The sequence below is a fragment of the Colletotrichum tamarilloi genome (genome assembly GCF_030869305.1).
Source record: "Colletotrichum tamarilloi strain Tom-12 chromosome Unknown Scaffold_28.1, whole genome shotgun sequence".
Taxonomy (NCBI): Eukaryota; Fungi; Ascomycota; class Sordariomycetes; order Glomerellales; family Glomerellaceae; genus Colletotrichum; species Colletotrichum tamarilloi.
In genome coordinates this window covers 147,471-167,719 of record NW_026849411.1, presented here as the reverse complement: position 1 = coordinate 167,719, position 20,249 = coordinate 147,471, and the positions used below count along the sequence as shown (strand labels likewise).

The window sequence follows — 20,249 nt, the reverse complement described above, 5'->3', positions numbered from 1 at the left end:
CATGCGGCGCACGCCATTCCATTGACCCGAGTGTAATTGAATCCACTCCACCTCTAGTCAGCGGTCAAGTCATAGACACGACAAGCAAGATTTGCAGTGATGAAGAAAATGGTGCAAGCCAACCTATTGCAGCAGTAAGCTGATGTAGGGCCCTCGGTGTATGTGTGTGCCATGCTATAATACGTCCATCCTTCGGGGCACACGCCCGGGCTGAAATTGAGCCGGCTGTACTCTGCGACGCGGTCCCATCCAGAGGGATAGCATGATGATGAGGCAGCAGAGACAGAGACCTTCGATATGACGTCGCGGTATACTTCGCTGCCGGAGATTGAAACAAGAGACCGGTGCGACGTTTTTGTCGTAGTCCATTGGTTTGAACAGTCTGGCGGCTGCACGAAAGGCGTGGTTATGGCGAGGTTTTCAGTGGTTGTGGCCGGAACGGATTCTGTGATGGTAGAAGACATGACTATCTCGCCAGGGCGCCGAAGACGCAACTGGATTGGAACGGGTTTGGTTGAACTGACGAAGGGATTTCGGGCCTGGAAATGTGCTTGGGCTTTGTCTCTTATACACGATCAAGCCCTTCAGAGTAATGCGCCAAGGAGGCAAAGCAAATATGAGCGAGGCCCTAATTGGCAAGAAAAGACATGGGCCTGGCCAGAGAGGGCAGGTTTGGGACTAGCGGGGCTTTGCATGTACATATTAATATCGAACTGCACTACGACCCCAACTCGACTTTTCTCAATACTACACAATTTCATGACACGCTCACTTCGCACATTTGATTATGACTTCAAAGACGTGTCCATCTATCAAGTAGAAACTTTACTAAGTTGACCAAACTAGTGAATGTGCCTGCAAAGTGTTAAAAGACCGCTGTGTAGCCTCAAAACCGAATAGAGTTGAAGTCCGGGTTGGGTACACTCTCTTCCAGGACTGTGCCATTGCTGAAAATTGTGCCGTTCTTCAAAACCTCGACGCGACCCGGATGAAGGCCAAGCGGCGGGTCATTAACAGTCGTCCCATTCGCATAAATGATGCCGTTGAATTGCGATACTAAGGGGCTCGGAGGCTTCCTTAAATTCTTCGGACTTGCGAGCAAAGGGGACCTTCTCGGGCTGATGGTGCAGTTCTCGCTGATTGTGTACAAGTTAAGACCGATCGCCAGAGTATACAACTCAGCACTCAACGAATCCCATCCAGGCTCGTTCTTGATCACCATGCCAATGTAGTCGACCAAGAGGACGTTGGGGTAGTATTCGTACGAGATCTCATTCACGCCCTTCCAGTAGAGTGCGGGGTTGGTAGGCAGAACGGCGATTGACTGGAGGTCGTAGGTAAACGTCGATGTCAAGGGATGCGGTGTACTGAGCCACTGGCCGATGTGGAAAATGCCATCTGGCCTTCCTCTCCACATCTTTATCGCCTTTTCAGCCATCTCTTTCGTATCTTCCTTTTCAGGCCACGCATCAGTCAAGTCGATATGATTGATGTTATAGATGCCCTCGCCAATTGAAGTATGCTTGCGGTCATCAGGAATCTCCTTAGACAGATGCTGGGTGTTCAAGAAGATAAGCACGCAGCCCTTGTTATCATTCTTGTCCATCAAATCGCCAATCTTCGACGTTTGCAAACTCTTGCCAAGTCCAGGGCACCGATTTTTGATCTCTTTGAGTTTGTCGAAGAACTTGTTCTTGATACCTTCATCCCAGTAGATGGGGCCATAGCTCGGCACATTGCGGACACCAAGCAGATAGCGGAACTGCAAGAAGATGACCTCGCCAGGATTCTCATCCGTGAATCGATTAATTTCCTTGATGACGTCGTCCAATTTCTCTCCCGTTCTCCCAAGTACGACGTCCGCAACCTCATCAGCCACGTGCATCGTCCAGAAGTCGTAGTTGCCGCAACAGTTGACAACCTGATGAATGCTGGAAACACGCAAGTCGAACCAGCGAGACCCGGCTCGCAGTTGATCATATAGGTTCAACATCTGAGTTTGTGTGTTGCCCTCGGTTCCTCCTGACAGGAGAGCATCTGTTATCTTACTCATGCCCGAATCGTGGGTGCCTGGCATCACCAAATCAACCACCCTCCGATCACGGATCGTATCCTTGATAGCGTTCATCCAGTTTCCCGGTCCATGTGAAAGTGAAGTGATGAACCCGAAGGAATCACTTCCCGTGATGACAAGTGTCACAGGAACCTCCTGCCCCGGCACCCTGTACTCGCGCTGGCCCTTGCCCATCCCGCTCAGGTCGAAAACGACGCGCCTGGGATAGGCATCAGGTATATGAGTTGTGGCACGTACGACAAACTTTTTGCCAGTGTTCCCGATGTCGTAGTATGCTTCTCCGTTGTCATCGACATTGTTGGCTTCAATGTCTTCAGTATAGTGTGCGACGTTCTGACGCGCCCTGCCAGGAGGAATATCGCCCCAGTTGAACTCGTCCATCTGGTAGCTATGTGTTGAAGTGAGTTTGAAAGGGTGCGGCGTGAGGTTGACGATGGTGATGTACTGTCTGCCCGTCGCTGCTGCATTCTCAGGGTCCATCAACAACCAGCGCATGTACTCGCCAGTTCGATCAAGATCGAGGTCGCTATAGGTTTTATCGCTCGCTTGGCAGGTATCATTGGGGTCGATGGGCGGTTCCGTTTCTTCGTCGTCGTTTGACTTGCAAACCTCGGGACACCAGGTACGAGAGCAAGCAAACTCGCACAGCTTCTCATCATTGTAATCCCCAACAGGTTTTCCAGTTGCACCGGGTACCTGTGCTGGTGGCTCTATCAGGCCTCCCTCTGAAGTACACCGGCAGATATGCAGAGGACAGAAGCCAAAGTTGCAGGCGTAGGAACAAAGCCCCTCGAAGCGTTCATAGCCTACTAGAGAGGTGCCTGCCCTACAGGCAGGTGGAAGAAACTCGGAGACGGTCGGTACGATAGTCGTCTGAGGAGTCTCAGAACAAAACTCTTCTGGACAGAATCCCAGGTTGCAGGCATTCGAGCAGAGTCCGGAGTAATTCTCGCTCTTCCCCTTGGCGGGGAATCCGTCTTTCTCGAGCGCTGGCGGCTTTGTGTTGGGCACTCCCACAGCCTGGCACAAGCAGGACGACACGGGGCAATAGTTGTACTTGCAATTGAACTCGCATAGCTCCCTGAAGCCCTTGGCTCCAGTTCCCTTGATGCAGCCTTGGTTCTGTCTCGAGTTTGGCATCGTCACGGAGACGGAGCCGGCAACGACGGCACTGCCAACCCACGGGTTCCAATTCGTACGCCCATTGTCGCAGCTCGCAGAGCTGAAGGCAGGTCCGTCAACCCTCGCTAGAAGTCTCCCAGGTCTGGAGAGCTGGACGTTCACATCGCCGGTCTCACTAAGGAGGACCACGCTGCCATGATAGACGCCAACACCTCCATCGGGAATCGAAGACCATGTCGGGGTAAAAGTCTTGCCACCAACTGTGACTGTGACCTCAGCTGCCGACCCGAGTACTGCGGAAAAAAATATCTTGTCCAACATGATAAGCTGTGGAGGGAATTCGATTTGAAGTTGGCTTGCTGTATTGCCGACGGTGCCACCGTCAGAGCAGGCGCTGGATGGGCTTGTACGGTACCAGACAACGAGACTCTCTTGAGATACAGTAGCTTTGCCAGTCTTGTAGTAGTCGATCCAGAACGGTAGAGTCTGACGCCAGCCATCGTGAGGTCTGTTGTTGGCATAGTTGTATGGCGCTTTCCCAACCGTGAACGCCTCCATGGCGTGGCTGTAAAGAGGACCAATGTGATGAGATTCACCATAGTCGTTCCAAGAGATGATTTGGACATATCTGGAATGTATATTAGTACAATGTCATCCTTGAAACACTCTCAAGCTGGTACTTACTCAGGCTGGTTGTAAATGACCTGAATCCACCGATCATGCCATATGTCGTCACCTCGCCACATCCAGTTCTTGTTGTAACCGGGCATATTGGTGTAGAACCACGGCGAAACAGGCATCATATACGGCCTCTTGTCCAAGTATTGAAAGTACGAGGCGTCGACATAAGTGTCCATATCTCGAGGACCCCAGGGCCAAGCAGCCCAGTTGAAGAGGCCGTCCGCGACGTTGTTTCCAAGGGCCAGCGCTGGCCTTGCTCCTTCAGACGACCAGTCAGGAATGAAGAAGCAGCTGACTTGGCTTTTGATGTCGATCCAGTCTTTCGCATTGCCAGGGCCCTCGAAGGTAGAAACCAAAGGCCTTCCATCACTGTGCTTGAAGTACTCGGCTTTCGATGTGTACTTCTTCAGATAGCTGATGACGGTCTCCTTCGGCCAAGGACCTCTCCCTGCGTAGTCGAAAGAGAATAGAAGCTTGAATCCTTCGTCTTTGGCGACATTGAAAGCGCGCTCAAGAGAAACCTCGTTCATGGGCTCTCCATGGGCCATATTGAGGGCGAAGGCGTCAATATGAGCTTCTTTGGCGAGTCTAATGTCCGTACGCCAGGTACTTTCTGTGTAATCGGCCGTGTTTCCCACCTGGCAGAGTGTAAGTAGATGCCCATCGGCCAGGGAATAGCATTTCATTCTGTGAACTGACCATGAAATGTGCGAAAACTGCAGCGCTCTGGACGCGGACTGCGCCAGCAACGGCTAAAAGAAGGGCGTTGAGTTTCATAACCTCAATTTACAGTGCAAAATGCCGAAAGTCTAAAAGAATGAATCTAGAAGCAAAACTTGCTGGAGAATTGCATCAGGTACGTGAAAGCCTTACTAGCATTTATATAGCAGTTTTGCTCCATATCGACGGCCAGGCTTCCCTCACCCTCTCCTATCTCTGAATGAAAAAATCTCTGAGAAAGGGGCCCAGTCGTGTCAGAGACGAACACAATTCAGAATGCTCATCTTCCGTGGGGCGTAGTGGCTCGGACGAGGGCCACCAGGCTTCGACTCAACGAAGCTGAGGCACAGCACGATTAATTTCTCGCAACACCAGCAGCTGACCCATAATGCAGTGCATCTTAGAGGCACAGTGTCGTTCTTGAGAATGTGGTAAGAAAATATTTCAAGGCCCTGTCATGGAAATATGATATCCAGAGCCATAAGGACTTTGGTTAAACTCCGGTAGCCTGCCGAGGAACGTTAGCTTAGATCGAGATATTGAACAGCTCTCAACTTGCAAATTACACTGACTGCATAACTCCAAAAGTTGATTCGCTTTTGGAGACCTGTATTGATGTAAAGTGGTGAGCTTTCTCGGCTCTCGCTGGGCATCTCATTGTCAGCCGACATCCGTTTGACCTTCTATCCGAACAGGCAGGGATCACAAGCACCGTCAATCACAGTGTAATCAATACCAAGGCTGATTTATGCTATAGCGGGCCGTCATAAGCGAAGAGGAGGCGTTTTCCTAATGCGGTATGTCTTGGCCGGATGCCGCCTGTCGATATGCCGTTGGAACGTTGGACCCTAAATGCGGAGGACTCCGAGGGCTTGGCTCTTGCCTGTTTGGTGAATCCCATGAGGCAAATTTCTCGCGAGCGAATAGAGGACCAGATATGCTTGAGAATTTAGGCGGCAATGCAACATCTCAGTTGAATATTCTGGGCTAGACTCATCTTGAGCAGAGGACCATCTATCGACGCCGTCTTACCGCATGAGCCCTTGCAGTAGGAAGCTCTAAGTGAAGAAAAGCTATCGGCCGGAAATACAGAGATCATTTACGTGACAGGCTTTCACTTTGGGGGCCGATAACTGCACACAAGGATTGCAATGACTCAGTATTGTGGAGGGGCAGGGCAGGCGATTTGGTTGTCTGTTGGTTGCAAATTAACATCGTGGAATGTCAAACGCAAATTTTCGCTAGGCTCGGGACCACACAACCACAGGGGCATTTTTGCACCTATCAAAACATGTCCAATAGCGGAAGAAGGCTGAGGCGTCTTGCGCAATATCCCCTATCAGCAAATTCAACCAGACCGTTGGGCAAAAAGTCCGCGGCGGTTGTCTTGGGAAAGTCGGTCTGGGGAGTCCGGGACTTGATTCAAAGTTGAGAACCATTCCTACAATGTTCAGGGTGATTGCACACTTAGTGAATGAATTTTCATATCATGATACATCAATCTTATTTCCAAGTCCTTCACTTCTTATGAGTGGATGTCTCTCTAGACAAATCCCCATTTATTGATGTCGAATTATGTTTGAGGCTGGATCTATTGCGGGATGTCCTCACCTGATGCACTTCAATTGGGTCTCCGTCAAATGTTGTTGAGACTGATAGTCTTGGGCAGAATCCTTTCAGACTGGTTGTCAAGCCATCCCAATCTTATTGTAGGGCAATTGACGGCCACCATATCTAATTCTCGTCGTCGTCGCCCTCGCCCATCATTTTAGCAAGTAAAAGCTGATCCTACCCTTCCATCCTTGTACGCATCGATGATGCTTTGGATTGTTGTATAAGTGCCCACAACGGTCATGAATGATCCTAGGACTATCGTAAAGATGTGCAGGGCACAGAGAGATAACTTGACTTTACTAGAAGATCTTTTCTCCCAGTCCATGTAGAGGCCCATGAATGCTGGGATGATCAGCTGTCATGTGGCACGATTCGTCAGTGAACAGTCACATCGAGACTCGCCCTAAAGTCTGGTAGATTGGCTTGCACTTACACAAGTAGGCATGCAGCAAATAGAACCAATGAGCCCGACTAGATAGCTAAAGAACGGGACCGCTTCAGCGATGATAAAAGCCAACGCGCTGATACCCATCGTTGAGCCACTGCAGATTGCTGATGTCAGTGTGACGAACGTCTGTCCTGCAAAAGCGATCGGAACTTACAGCCAAGTCACCCAATGAATGACGGTCTTGCTTTGTAGATGTACAGAGTTGCGAAGAATGCGTACAAGAAGCTAGTATAAGACTTGTCAGTAGTTACACTCGCTGATCGGATGAAATTATTCTCCTACGGATTTGGCTGCTAGATGAACCCAAAGAGTCGTTGTCATAATGAATCCAGGAATCGAAACACCATACGCTATCTTTTCTAATGTCCCGCCAGCGGAGCCCAGAGACGGACTCGCAACGTACTTTCCACAATACCTGTACGATTGATACGTCAGTCAAGTTCTTCATTGATTCGCAACACTGTATCCCCGAGCTATCTGATTCACTAACATGTAGACGACCGTACCAAATGCTACATAACATGAGGCTAGAAACACTTGAGACGAGAACAGAGATTTGGTGAAAGATCGTGGGCTTCTCATCTCTGCAATCACGGGCATGAAGGTTGGTGTAGATCCATAACCAGCTTCACAGCTATTAGTCTCTCATTCCAGATGTCAACTCAATGCATCAGTGGAGCACAACTTACTAAACAGGTTGACGGCAGCGACAACTCCTGGGACGAACCCAGGGACCCCTACGGCGTGTACTTCCATGTCGTATGGTCCGGTTTGTGGCGCTGCCGCAGGCCGATCGACTTGGGTCACACCAACCCTTTTATGCGGAATTTTGTCAGCGATTCTATAATGCCCCAAGTTGGTGAATATTGAGAAGAGTTGGTAAACTCACACGACAATGAAGACAGCCGTAAAAATGGAAGCAAATCCTATCCAAGCTAGGATTGACAATCTCCCCAAAGTGGGAATGCTAGACACGATTGCGGTGCATGTGGCCGCGACGAGGGTCCACGCAATGTTGCAGACGTGGCGGTTCGAAAGTGTCTTGAACCCTTCCGCCAAACCAATGAAGCCAGAACCGGATGCGAGGCTTTTTGAGTGTCAGTATTATAGAGAAACAATCGGTTGCTCATCAGAATTCCTCGTGTCTTACATCCAAGTCAGCAGGAAGAGACCACCAGCAATTTCTCGGGCAATAGGTCCGCCCATCAGCGCTGCAGCATCAGCAATGCTGTGAACTCCAGCGTATCTCATCCTAAAGACGTACATGATGTACGCATAGTCTTCCGGCACGTACGATTAGTAAGATGATGCAAGAGACGAGAGTTGGGGACAATGTTGAAATGAAGGCATACAAGTTGCCAGTGTTCCCCAACCCACGAGCAGGGCAATTCCCGGGCCGTACCCAACTGAGCTGAAGGCAGATGGAATTGTCAATACACCAGTGGCAAAGCATAGCTTCATCAAAATGATGCCAGTGCGTTTCCTGAGATGATGCATAGTGTCAGTGATCTATGCCTTCGAAAGTGAAATTCCGACTTTGATCATAACATGACCTACCAACCTAAGGCCCTGTATTCCTCCTCATGGAAGACCTCACGGTTATCATCGATGTCAATGCACTCCGTTTTGGTGTTTCGTTCGGGGAATGCATCGCCGTTCGTCGCCGGCTTCATTTTCTCGGTTGAGCCCTCCAAAAATGTACTTGTGTACGGTGGCATCGTAGGTGATATTGCGTGACTATTGCGACTGGACTAATAAAGAAGGAGGAATATCACAGCACCAGAAATCCTGAGTCGAGATAAATAATCTTTTGCGTGATCTAGCTGTTGCCAACCACGTTGTCGACTACATGGAAGGAATATTCAGAAACAAAATCTTCCAGCGAGGAAGCTCCAGCAACAGCATCTTATATCGAAGTTAGGAAACGCCAGATAATATCAGATAACTACCGAAGGGGAGCAACCTCAGAGAGTAAGGTAACATTTAAGATACAAGACTCTGTTGAGCCTGTAGGATTACTCGTTCAAGGTCCACTTCCATGCTCATGTCCGGTCGAGCGCTATCTGAATGACATACTGTCACTGCTGGGTGACAATCTCGACCGCCGTCAGCGGAGCGCGTTATCACAGGTTCCAGTATACAGACGGGGATGTCGCCGATCCTATCTGCGGGGGAATCACTTGGGTTCCCCATGGAGATAAAGCCCCCAACCCCAATCCCACTGTAGATAATGGTTGTGGGTAAGTGGGACTTCGCGAATAGCCGACGCTAGCGAATTCCCGATCATCCTGCTACGCTAATCTTGACATCAGGAGAGACTTGGGGTTGGCATCATTTGTCACGGAATCATACTGATTGATCAACTATTTGACCAGACTGCCTTCGCGTTTGAGGCTAAGGTAAGTGCGATTGGCTATGGAAGATTATCACGGCCGGGGATCATAATGTCTCTTCGTTCTAATGAATGTCTGACTTGCTCGAACGAAAGTATGATGATGGATTCAATGTCGAACGTAGATGCATACGTCTTTAGTCTTGACTGACATCCCGAAATACAAATTCCACACCGCCGATGCTAACCAGACCTCCATCTACCGACGTTTGCGCTTCGTTGTCTACCATAGTCACCACCGCGGACGCTTTCGGCATGCTGCCATCATTCTCAGATTCAAATGTGCACTTCCAAATTCCATGATGGGAATCGTAATCCTCTCGTCGCGCAGCAAATTCTGTCGCCGACGCCTTGCGGATGGCAAGATATATGACCCCAACTTTGCCAATGAAAGTCATTCCGTCTTTGCTCTGAAGTATCCAAGAAGGCGTGTCATTCGGGCCACGTTTCGTAACGTCTCTCCAGACTTCTTCGTAGTCAGTTGGAACACCGTTCTTGTGAGGACAAGGCGTGGTGCCGATTTCGAGGTCATCTCCATTGGGTAACTTCTCGAAATAGGCATCGTCAGGTACAGTCAGGTTCAAGGAGTCGATGATATGTGTCCATCGGAATGTAGCTGTAACTCAGTCATTGCGTCAAAAATTGGTCTTTGATTATTGAGCAGAAAGACATCCGCGAAGATGATGACAGTACGCACGGGGTTCGGTCTTCAAAGCGATTCTCTCTCTCGCGCGGCTCCATTGAAGAGTCTGAGTTTCCTTGATAATCCGCAAGTCTATGAAGTACCTTCCTACGTTGAGTGCAATCGTGTCGGTATCTTCATAGGCAGGCTCGGGCAACCAGCGAATGCTGATGCGCTGGACAGCTTGGGACGGCATATCGTTGGTCAATGACTTAAGGCAAGTTTAGACCAGGTTTGAGCGTAGAAAGTAGATCTCAGGATCATACAGATGATAGAACGATGGGTATCGACGTCTTAATGTGGACCGGCAGTGGAGTACTTATACCTGAGGTGGTCGCAGACTCACGTGTCGTCATCATACCTTACACAGCGAATGTGAACGATAAGTCTTTGGATACCAAGCTATGGGTCTAGAGGGCCTCCACAGCAGACAATTTGGATGCTCCGGGTCTCTGGACAGGATTAATTATTTGTCTATATAGTTGATGTTCCGTCCTTCCGCGGACGCGCTCTACGACTTAAGTGTCGAAAACATACCCCAGATGAAGTCGTATCAAATTGAGAGAATCAGTTCACCAGCACAAACGAAATCCTCACGACACATGGAAAGATTTAAGCCAGATAAAACGACATGCACCAAATGTCAATGGCATTCAGTATGAAAGTGACCCCAGGTTCATCTGAGAGACCGAGACGGATTTATCTACTAGTCTTGGTGGGGTTGAGAAGCGGCCAATCATGTGCGAACCAACTAACCCCCTCATCCCCAGGCGTTTTTGACATGAACATACACAGAGCTGTTACTGAACTCATGTGTATGGAGCAGATCCTGGGACTTACAGCGACCAAGGTACTGTATTATGCTTATTCGGTCTTGTTGTAAGTTAGTGTCGTAGACAATCGTCAAATCCTTTGATCAGTGGCGGCTGGCTGAAGATGGGTTCCGACCTGAGAAGCAAAAGGCACAGATCCACGCCAGCCTGCGCCAGATGTCATCGACTCAAGCAAAAGGTATGAATTCAGTAAAGTCTTCTTGGGTAATTTCCCCTTGACTGATAGTATCATTAGTGCGATAGAGGTACGCCAAGATGTCTAAGATGCGTTGCCGCCAGAGCTGAGTGCACCGCAATCAACCGGCAAAAGTCTGCCGAAATTCCTCGCAGGCATGTTATGTTGTCGTATGAATCTGTGAATAATGAAGTGGAAACTGATAAACTCTGTTGATAGTCTTCTTCAGCACCTCGAACATCGCTTAGCCGAGTTGCAACGACTGAAGTCCGCCTCAGTAGATGCAGATGACCATGGCTCCGTCAATGAAGTCCGTGAAGCTGACGTCGCTCACGATGTCGCCGCTCAGGTAGCCTCCATCTCAATCACGAATAACCTTTCTCTCAGTCTCTTCCAAGGCTCAGCTATATTACCACATAAGTCGAAACTCTTCTATCCCTCTGAGCGTCCACCACTTAAAATCCCAATTCGCGGAATCTACCATGAAGTCAACCCCCGAACAGCAGGCGAAGCATACGCAAGTCAGTTCTCAAGCTTCAACTCACAACACGTTCCTCTCAACGTGATGGAGCGGCTATTCAGAAACTACACCGAAGAGATCCTCCCGCGATTCCCCTGTTTCTCGGAGGCAGAGCTAGTCTACCACTTTAACCACACATGCATCAACAGCGCTAAACCGGGGCTTTCCCGTGTTCAAGATGCCCTTTCTCGATTCGTCATCTCGATGACCATGGCAATCAGTGCCCTCAACTCAAAGAACCAAGACTTTCGTAAAGTCGCGGCTCTCAGTGAGGCTCTACACGCGGACGCCATGAAGTACGTCGACGACTTGCTGCATGAATGTTCCATCTCGGCTTTACAGTGTCTGATATTGCTTATACAACTTGCGCTGTTGCTACCTCAAACTTCCAATCTATGGTATCTTACCGGAGATGCTATGCGCATGGCTGTAAGCCTTGGACTGCATCAAGAGCCAGAACCACGCATCTTTAGAGATAGAGCACACGCGGAGCAGCGCCGACGCATCTTTTGGGTTGTAAGTACACGATCAATGGAAGTCTAGGTCAGGCCTGATGCTAACACAACCCCATAAAGGTGTACCAGCTCGACAGAATCGTGTCCGTCTCTGGAGGATGTCCAGTTGCCTTGAGTGATGAGCACATTACAACCAGGCTTCCCTACGACTTCGGCGACGTATCTGACTTGGCAGAAAGGGCCGATTCAAAGCGAGTCAGCACCCCAAAAGAGCGGCAGTTCCTCCTTGACCTCCATGTCTGTATCATGAAATCCGAGATCCAGGCAACCCAATTTTTCGACCGCCCTGTTCCTAGTTATTTCGGGTCCCATGACGACTGGGTCCAGCAGATGGATGTCAGGACACGAAATCTCTCTCACGATGTCTCTGCACACGGAAATCCGCACTCATCGCTGGTGGCTAGTTGTCTCCAATGCCAAATCATGCTACACCGTCCTTGCTCCCGCAACATCGCCGTTTCCGAAACATCTCTGGTATCCGTGGTGAACGCGGCTATCGAGCTGATAGCACTGGATGCGAAGGCGGCCGAGTCTGGCGGTCTTGTCATGGTATTCGAAATCAGCAACAGGATGTTCCAAGCTGGCATGCTCTTGCTCTACGCTCTTCGGAACCATGCTACAAAGTTACAGCGTGCGTCACTCGCAGACATTGCCACCGCCTCATTGAAGAATCTCTCAGTGCTTCTCGTAAGTCTAGCTCAATACCAGAAAGACCGAAAAGAGGATTCATACCAAAGCAGTCATTGACTCGAATCATAGACCAACCTCTCAAGCAGATGGCCACCTCTATACGACACAGCAAGCTACATCAACGAACTCATCGAAACGAACCTCCGCAATCCGCTCGGCCACAACGGAAGCCACTACGACATGCAAGTCCTCGAAGAACTCGACTGTCTAGTCACCCAGCGACGAATCCACAGCATCCGCCACCGAAACATTCCCTTCCCGCCTCCAAAGAAACCCACGCCTTCTCCCTCGGAACCAGAAAACATCGCCAGAGACTTTCTGAATGACGAACAGTGGTGGACAGACTTCATAGACCAAGACTTTGTCACCAACGAAAGCTGCTTCTCACTTCCTTCTGGCGGCGGGCAGGCCGCCCCTTCGCCTTCTTCGGAACCTAACGAGACTAGGGTTGAGCGTCGACGAGATATCATAGATAACAACGCCAGCGACTTGGAAAAGGAGCTAGACGTCATTCTTGACGCGATTCCCTCTTGCAGCTTTTGTAGGGATAGGCGGACAAAGTGCCAGCGCCAACTCCCTGCTTGCAAGGAATGCGCGAGGACCTCGCGAGAGTGCTTCATCTTTGACCCGATTTTAAAGGCCAACATCCCACTCCGACGTGTGCAACTTCTCATCGAGGAGCTGAAGGTTCTGGCAAAGCAAGTACCATCACCTTCACGTTCGTCGAACAACACGCAACAACCATCAGCTTCCGGAAATCCTTTATTCCTGCCTCTCCAACGGGGCGCATCTCCTCTTTCCGAAGCCGCATCATGCATCTCTCTGTCTAGCACCGTGTTCTTTGGCTCCTGGTCCTCTCTTGGTTGTCTACGAGATCAACTTCAACATAAAGCAAGCTACAAACTACCATCTACCGTATGCACCGCCACGAGAAACACGATTCCGACTTTCTCGTTTCAGAGCCTCGTCTCCTTCCAATCTTTGCCAGAAAGTCTAGCTGCTCCCATCTTCAACCTCTTCAGCCGCTCAATAAACACCTTCTTCCCAATCTTCCAACCCCAAACCCTCGACATTATCCTGATCGCTTATTACCACCCAAACGCTACTCCTTCGCGTCCTCACAATACCCCTCTCTTCAACCTGATAATTGCCCTTGGCGCCCAAATCAGCAGCAAAACAACACCCTCACTCTTCGCCCTCGCAGAGCATCACTTTCAAAACGCTATCAGCTTTCTCCCAATCACCTGCGCCCACGCCTCCCGCACCGAAAACGTCAGTCTACTTCAACGAACCCTCCTCATCTGCGTCTACACCCTCCTCGAACCCAGAGCAGGAGATGTCTGGCGACATCTGGGTTTCGCTATCCGCCTCTTTCTCGACTTGTCACATCGGCCATCGATGGAGGAAGACGAGGACCATGGTCTGTTTTGCATGCTTACTAGGACTTTGTACACTCTTGAGAGGTATGTTCACCCACCCGAGTACAAAGATACACGATAGAAGAGGCTAATGGTCCCATGAAGCCATGTTTCGATTGCGTTTGGCCGACCAAGTCTACTTGTCATCGGAGACGATCTCCGTCGCGTACGTCTCCAACATACACCTCATTCCATCTGTATCTGACACTACCTATGTCACAGGAGCTCGTAGAAAAGAGCGGCAACAGCCTCCAAGATGAGATCTCAACCTCTTCATACCAAGTATCCCTCCTCAAGATGCAGATCCACAGCACAATCCTTGTACGCGAGCGCAATACTTCAGTCATCCACGAGACTCAACCCCTTCGAGATATTTGCGAAACCTACCGCCAAAGTCTTGACTCATGGTTCGCGAGATGGAAAGAGATCACAACCTCAATTTCTTCTACATGTTCAATTCCATCATCAATACCGTGGAGTCACGCCCTCCAAGAAACCCTACTCTCATGGGGCTCTTTGCACTATTACCACGGCATGTCCCTCGTCACAACCCTCTGGCCAACACCAGGCGGAGATCCATCCACCATTTGCGGCAGCGTCTCCAAGGCAGGGCTACAACTCGTTCGTCACCAGCAGCTTTTTGCAAATCTCACCTGCGAGGGAGCACCATCGGGTGAAGGAGATGTTGTAGTGTTCCCTTGCGAGTGGACCATGGCTCATCTTGTGCTCCAAGTTGGTCTCCGTGCCATGGGAGAGAAGGACAAGCCGATTGTCGGCGAAAAGAACGAGGACCCGTCACTGGCACTTTGCTTCTCGTTATTGCTCCTTCTTGAGGCTGATGACTCGAAACTATTGAGAGGGCTGTCATCAGTTTGTGAGCGGTTATCCGAGAATGTTTCATTACGACAATGAATTTGAGATCTAGGGAGTAAACTCCTTGTCTAGACCGATACTGCGAAGACACTGCCGTGATCTAAGCTCCAAGACGAAGTGAAAGTCAAAATATGCACGCTTTTGATGATTATTCTGATACCCTCTAACAGTAAACCCCATTTTCCTAGATCCTGAAATCCTTGTAAGACCACTTCTCCGTAAGCTTCGCCCTCGCCTGCTTCTTGAACGGGATATGTCTCCTTGACTCCACCTTTCCGCGGACAAGCAGACTACGGTACCGGTCCTTGAGCAGGTTACCCTCGGGCCTCAACAACCGCAGCGAATCCTGCAGCTCGTCAGGCAGAACCAGCTCCAGATCCTTTTCGGGCAACTTCATCTTGCCGAGCTGTCTCCTCCGCAGCCGTCCCTCGTCCACGATATCCTCCTCGTCATCGTCGGCGTCGCTCCCCTCGCCCACCTCCTTGGCCAGCGCCAACGCGCTCTTGGAGGCGTCGCGGCCCGCAATCTCGGCCGCAATCTCCTTGATCCGCTCCGCCTGCGCCGCCTTCTTCTTCAGCGCGAGCTGGTGCTTGGCCTCGCGCTCCGCCTCCTTGCGGCGCTTGATCCGGTTCCTCTGCTGCGGCGTCTTGCGCTGGGGTCTCTTGGTCGTGGGCTTGTCGTCGCCCTCGACGCCGCTCTCGAACCCTTCCCACGCGGAATCCTCGTCCCACTCGGACAGCTGCGCGCGCGCTTCCGCGGCGTCGGCCTCAGCGGCGGACTTGGCGACGGCCTCACGCTTGATGCGGTCGGCTTCCTCGGCGGCGAGGCGGGCTTCTTCGGCGGCGACGGCGCGGGCGCCCTCTTCTTCGAGGCGGTCGGCGTAGTCGTCAAAGGTCGGGTTGTAGGAGTATCCGCCCGTGGGCTTAACGACGGCAGGGAGCTGGCGGCCGCTGGCTGTAAGGGAGATGGGGGCGTGTTTCAGGGTCTTGGGGGGCTTGGCTTTTTGTTCGGCGGGGAGGAAGTTGTCTTTGCTGGTCTTGTTTGCTGCCGCTACGGCCTTTGAGGAGGTAGAGGGCGCGGCACCCCAGAGGTCGTAGGTCGCTTCCTGGGGTACGAGGGCGGTAGATTCCTCCTGGTGTCCGTCGGCGACGCGACGAAGGCGGCTCAGTTCCTTGTGGGAGACCCAGTCGGTGCGCAGGCGCTTGGCGGGGAGGAGGCCGTCCGAGGTCTTTGAGAGGGCGGTTTCGGCGTCGCGCTTCTGCTTGCGGGAGGAAACGGCGGGAACGGAGGAGCGGGCGGCGAGGATCTCGTCGGACTTGAGTGTCTTCTTTGGCTTGGGGCGCTTTTCGACTTTGCCGACAGTGTCGAGGGTGAAGAGGTCTGCCGAATCCTTTTCTGCGACGACGCCACTGTAGAATATTTGGTTAGTTGTCTACTTTGTGTGCCAATTGGGGGATTTCCGAGAAAGGGAAAAGGTTTCCAAGGCAAAGAGGGTTACGTACCCGGTGATAATCTGTGTGTTCAACTCATCGAGACCTTCTTGCACCTCGGAGACGTCGACGTTCTTCCTCCACGCCTTCTTTCCCTTTCTTGAGGGCTGCTTGCGTTGCTGGGGGGCTTCGCCGTCGCCCGAGAGGGGCTTAAGAACGGGCATGTTGGATAGGTAGCCGAATCACACTTCGGGCTTGGAGGGGTTGTTTGGGTAGATAGGTGCAAAGAAGATGGACAGAATCACCGGGGGTGTTCCTGATGTCGAAAAGTCGATCTTTGCGCCTTGCGCATTTGCGGGTCGTCGAATCTGCACTCTGCACCAGCTGGGACGGCGGGGCCTGGACCGTCCAGAAATTTTCGAGCAAGGGTCTTTTTTTTTTGTCTTATCGGATATGGGGTTTCTTATCGATTATCAGCACGTGATGTCCCCCGTCTTTGCTGGCCTCCTCTGAGCCCACCTCAATGGATGACGGGGGCGTGGTAATGCGCCTAAAGGCGGACAGGTTGACCTCCTTTTACTTGTCCAGCTTGCTCAATTTCCACGACCCGCGATCTATAACCCTCACACCCCTCCTCCTCCCAGCCAGCCCAACTTCGCCCTCTCGTCGGATCTGGTCCTTTGATCTAGCAAAGCACTCGGCTTTTCAGCTTGGTTTTATTTGCCGACTCGACGACTCCCTTGCATCGAGCCAACGTGTTGGTTCTGTAGCCCGACTGGCGAACCCCCCGATACCACCCTTCGGAAGCTTCCCTTTGACCAAAAAACCGCAACCATGGCGTCCGGCGCAGGCGGGTCCTACAACAACCCCCTCAAGAAGTTCAAGTACGATTTGCGCCGATTGCGAAATGTTCCTGTTCAGACAATTGCACAATAAAACTAACACAATGAAACCCCCAGGCTTGTCTTTTTAGGCGAGCAGAGCGGTATGTATCCTGCATTCTGTCTTGTTCGATGTGGTGAGAGAGACCCTTGGCTGATAAGTTCTTTGTGTTATTTGCAGTGGGGAAAACTTCACTCATCACTCGATTCATGTACGATTCGTTCGACAACATGTACCAGGCGACCATCGGAATCGACTTTCTTTCCAAGGCAAGCCATTGATACATTTCCGGGCGAGGGACGAGGAACCACTGTCTAATACATTGCAGACCATGTACCTTGAGGACCGGACAGTGAGATTACAACTTTGGGATACCGCCGGACAGGAACGTTTCCGCAGTCTGATTCCCTCGTACATTCGCGATTCCAGCGTCGCAGTCGTTGTCTACGACATTTCAAGTACGTGGAACTGCATGGGGGAGGCACAGAAGAGGGAACTCGTGACTGACTAGATGGCAATTCGAAGATGCGAAATCCTTCCAAAACACCAAGAAGTGGATCGACGATGTGCGCGCCGAGAGAGGAAACGACGTCATCATTGTCCTCGTGGGCAACAAGACGGATTTGAACGACAAGCGCGAAGTGACGACGCAGCAGGGCGAGGAGGAGGCCAAGAAGAACAACCTCATGTTCGTTGAGACTAGCGCGAAGCTGGGACACAATGTCAAGACGCTGTTCAAGAGAATAGCCCAGGCTCTTCCAGGCATGGAGGGAACGGATGCTGCCGCGCAAGCTTCAAGCCAGAGTGCGTATTCCCTTCTCTTTGAGATTTGGGTTATAAAAAGCAGGGTGGTTTATGCTAACTTTAACGCAGTGATCGATGTCAAGACGACCCCCGCCCAATCATCGCAAGAGGGATGCGCGTGCTAGACGAGTTTCTTAAGGAGACAAAGCAAAACAAAAAGACAACGACTCTGGAGTAGAAAGTTCCCGAGGCGAGCCGTGACGGACGACGCGGGGCTGAGTTGGAGTTGCCGTTACGTTACGTTGCGACATGACTGGCGGGGCAGGACATCTTAAGCATAGCGTGCAAATGGGGATTTTCAGCATCAGTTACAGTTTGTATAATAACGGGCTATACTCCACGGTCGTTAGTACATACCTACATTTAATGGCTCTTTTTTCTCTTCTTTCCCCAATATTGTCTGTCTACATGGAATGCAAGTGTACTTATTCATATGTGAGCGTCACGTTGGCAGTATTAAGTGTCAAAAGTCAGCTGGCGAATGAGTTGTCCAAGATGCTCACCGCCCGAAATGGCACGGGACTCTCACGATGGCTGGCGTCCGTGATGCTACGGTGGGCTGTCACCGAGTGCCGGGGTCCGTTGAACATGTGGTGCCAGCGTAGGAATGGCCCGCAAATCCGTGGCATCGAATTCCCAGGTCCATCCACTTTTCGGATTCGGATACCTACCTTACCGCGTATATGTAGATAGCTAGCTGTGCATTCACAGCCGGTGTTGCTGTAGATTGACCCAGAGAGCGAGGTGCAGCATCAGGTGCAGACGCGGGTGACGGAGAGCAGCGGCGCGGACTCAATGAAAACCCCGGGGCGTGACGCTATGACGGATCGGGTGGGGCCCATCATGTCATCGAGAATTTTAGAAAGGTGCGAACGCAGGGTCTTTCCGCTCTTTATTTTGTTTGGTGGCTGGCCCATGTCAATTGTCATCCGGCGCTGCCGCTTTGGTTAAAAGTGACGGGGCCTCTTGTTAGGCCCATCTTTTGCGACGCTTCCCCAAAAGCTTACCACCCTCAGGTTCTTCTGACGTCTTCACGGATTACCTGAGCTCTCAGGACCCCTTTCTCTTCTGGCGCGATACCTACGGATACCCTCCTGCTGTATCCGTACATATAAACACCAACGAGACATCACCAAGATACAGTGGACGAACAGATAGACCGACGGACAGGATGGCGTTCTCAAGATTCAGCATGCGGTTACCGCTCCCAAAGGTTAGCATGTAACACAACCTCATCTTCCCCAACCAACTACACCCAATAGTTACACAACATCATGTTCATCATCTTTAACCGATGAATTACTGGGCGGTTGGCTAACATGGTGATCACGTTTAATGTGTGCGACAGACCTTTCTAGGATGCATCGGCCTTCAAACAGGCACCGAGGTCATCTCCCTCATCCTCCTCTTCAACAGGCTCACCGGCCTCTACGGTCTACTCGCCATCCTCACGGGCTACGAGCTCTCCGTGACGCAGCTGTCAATGTACCTCTACTCGCTGGGCGTCGTCGTGCTGCTGGCCATGTTCATGCCCCACGTACGCAAGCAGAGCCCCTTTGAGACGCTCAGCCTCGCCTGGCTCTACATCGTCGACACCGTCCTCAACGTCGCCTACACGACCTTCTTCGCCGTGAACTGGTACCTCAACAGCAGCGCCCTGGACAAGCACCCGGCAGGCAGCACCACCCCGGCCGCAGCCGGTCCCGCAGCAGCGGCGGAGATTGCGGAGACGGCGCTGGCCAACGGGGCGCCCGTGGTTCCCGACGTGCCCGGCACGACGAAGCACATCGGGCCCCAGGAGTCGTGGATGAGCTTGGGGCTGATTTGCTCCGTCACGCTGGTACGCGTCTACTTTGCGCTCGTCGTCATGTCGTTTGCGCAGCAGGTGCTGCAGCGGTACAGCGCGGCGGACATGGGCTGGGAGGAGGAAGGCCGCAGCAGCGGCGCCGGCAAGAAGGGCGGCGTCGACGGACCTTTCTCGCAGGGCGAGCCGGGCGGCGAGGGGTCCCGCGGCCGTATCGGGCGCGTGATGCTCGCCCTCGGTCGCGGGTACTGGCTTCGCGAGAGGCCTCAGGAGGAGTGGGCGAGCGCTGTGAGCGCCAAGTTCCGGCACACCGGAGTCTAAGTCTTTTAAGTATCGCGGAAGGGCGGATTCAGAGAGCTACCGACGGTACCGGTAGGTATTGACTATTGAAGCGGCAAGAGATGGATGTCGGTGCGGCATGTCGGGCGGCAGCGGCAGGTTGACCGCTTGGAGTGGATACCGCCGGGACGGCAAGTCGATGATGCCATCGGGCGGTGGTATCATTGGGCGATGGCATCATTTGAGATTTTCTGCGCGCCAGAAAAGAGGTGGATCGGGAGACTCATGAGCGA

General features: G+C 51.7%; 8 protein-coding genes across 8 annotated transcripts; 3 read left to right on the top strand and 5 right to left on the bottom strand.

Annotated features, from left to right (window-relative positions):
- Nucleotides 1–53: 53 nt before the first annotated feature.
- Nucleotides 54–464, bottom strand: CTAM01_08214 (uncharacterized protein; the record flags this gene model as incomplete). The annotated part of the gene is made up of 1 exon (XM_060524235.1): nt 54–464. The coding sequence occupies one exon, from the start codon at nt 462–464 to the stop codon at nt 54–56; it is 411 nt and encodes a 136-aa protein (XP_060381078.1).
- Nucleotides 465–886: 422 nt separating this feature from the next.
- CTAM01_08213 (uncharacterized protein) lies at nt 887–4,654 on the bottom strand (the record flags this gene model as incomplete). The annotated part of the gene is made up of 3 exons (XM_060524234.1): nt 887–3,824; nt 3,881–4,515; nt 4,577–4,654. 3 exons carry the CDS (start codon nt 4,652–4,654, stop codon nt 887–889), a joined length of 3,651 nt encoding a protein of 1,216 aa, XP_060381077.1.
- A 1,711-nt stretch (nt 4,655–6,365) lies between these two features.
- Nucleotides 6,366–8,377, bottom strand: CTAM01_08212 (neutral amino acid transporter; the record flags this gene model as incomplete). Its single annotated transcript, XM_060524233.1, has 10 exons — nt 6,366–6,566; nt 6,645–6,753; nt 6,814–6,884; nt 6,942–7,074; nt 7,150–7,285; nt 7,349–7,473; nt 7,549–7,746; nt 7,810–7,939; nt 8,012–8,142; nt 8,217–8,377. 10 exons carry the CDS (start codon nt 8,375–8,377, stop codon nt 6,366–6,368), a joined length of 1,395 nt encoding a protein of 464 aa, XP_060381076.1.
- An 811-nt stretch (nt 8,378–9,188) lies between these two features.
- Nucleotides 9,189–9,929, bottom strand: CTAM01_08211 (uncharacterized protein; the record flags this gene model as incomplete). The annotated part of the gene is made up of 2 exons (XM_060524232.1): nt 9,189–9,667; nt 9,749–9,929. The coding sequence occupies 2 exons, from the start codon at nt 9,927–9,929 to the stop codon at nt 9,189–9,191; spliced, it is 660 nt and encodes a 219-aa protein (XP_060381075.1).
- Nucleotides 9,930–10,928: 999 nt separating this feature from the next.
- On the top strand, nt 10,929–14,796 carry CTAM01_08210 (uncharacterized protein; the record flags this gene model as incomplete). Its single annotated transcript, XM_060524231.1, has 5 exons — nt 10,929–11,777; nt 11,837–12,463; nt 12,536–13,929; nt 13,990–14,050; nt 14,107–14,796. The coding sequence occupies 5 exons, from the start codon at nt 10,929–10,931 to the stop codon at nt 14,794–14,796; spliced, it is 3,621 nt and encodes a 1,206-aa protein (XP_060381074.1).
- Nucleotides 14,797–14,941: 145 nt separating this feature from the next.
- Nucleotides 14,942–16,411, bottom strand: CTAM01_08209 (uncharacterized protein; the record flags this gene model as incomplete). Its single annotated transcript, XM_060524230.1, has 2 exons — nt 14,942–16,166; nt 16,260–16,411. The coding sequence occupies 2 exons, from the start codon at nt 16,409–16,411 to the stop codon at nt 14,942–14,944; spliced, it is 1,377 nt and encodes a 458-aa protein (XP_060381073.1).
- A 511-nt stretch (nt 16,412–16,922) lies between these two features.
- CTAM01_08208 (Ras family protein) lies at nt 16,923–17,998 on the top strand (the record flags this gene model as incomplete). The annotated part of the gene is made up of 5 exons (XM_060524229.1): nt 16,923–17,071; nt 17,147–17,205; nt 17,339–17,527; nt 17,595–17,873; nt 17,943–17,998. Coding segments are annotated over 5 exons (732 nt in total), but the record flags the coding sequence as incomplete, so codon positions are not given.
- Nucleotides 17,999–19,044: 1,046 nt separating this feature from the next.
- Nucleotides 19,045–19,998, top strand: CTAM01_08207 (uncharacterized protein; the record flags this gene model as incomplete). The annotated part of the gene is made up of 2 exons (XM_060524228.1): nt 19,045–19,086; nt 19,222–19,998. The coding sequence occupies 2 exons, from the start codon at nt 19,045–19,047 to the stop codon at nt 19,996–19,998; spliced, it is 819 nt and encodes a 272-aa protein (XP_060381071.1).
- Nucleotides 19,999–20,249: the final 251 nt, after the last annotated feature.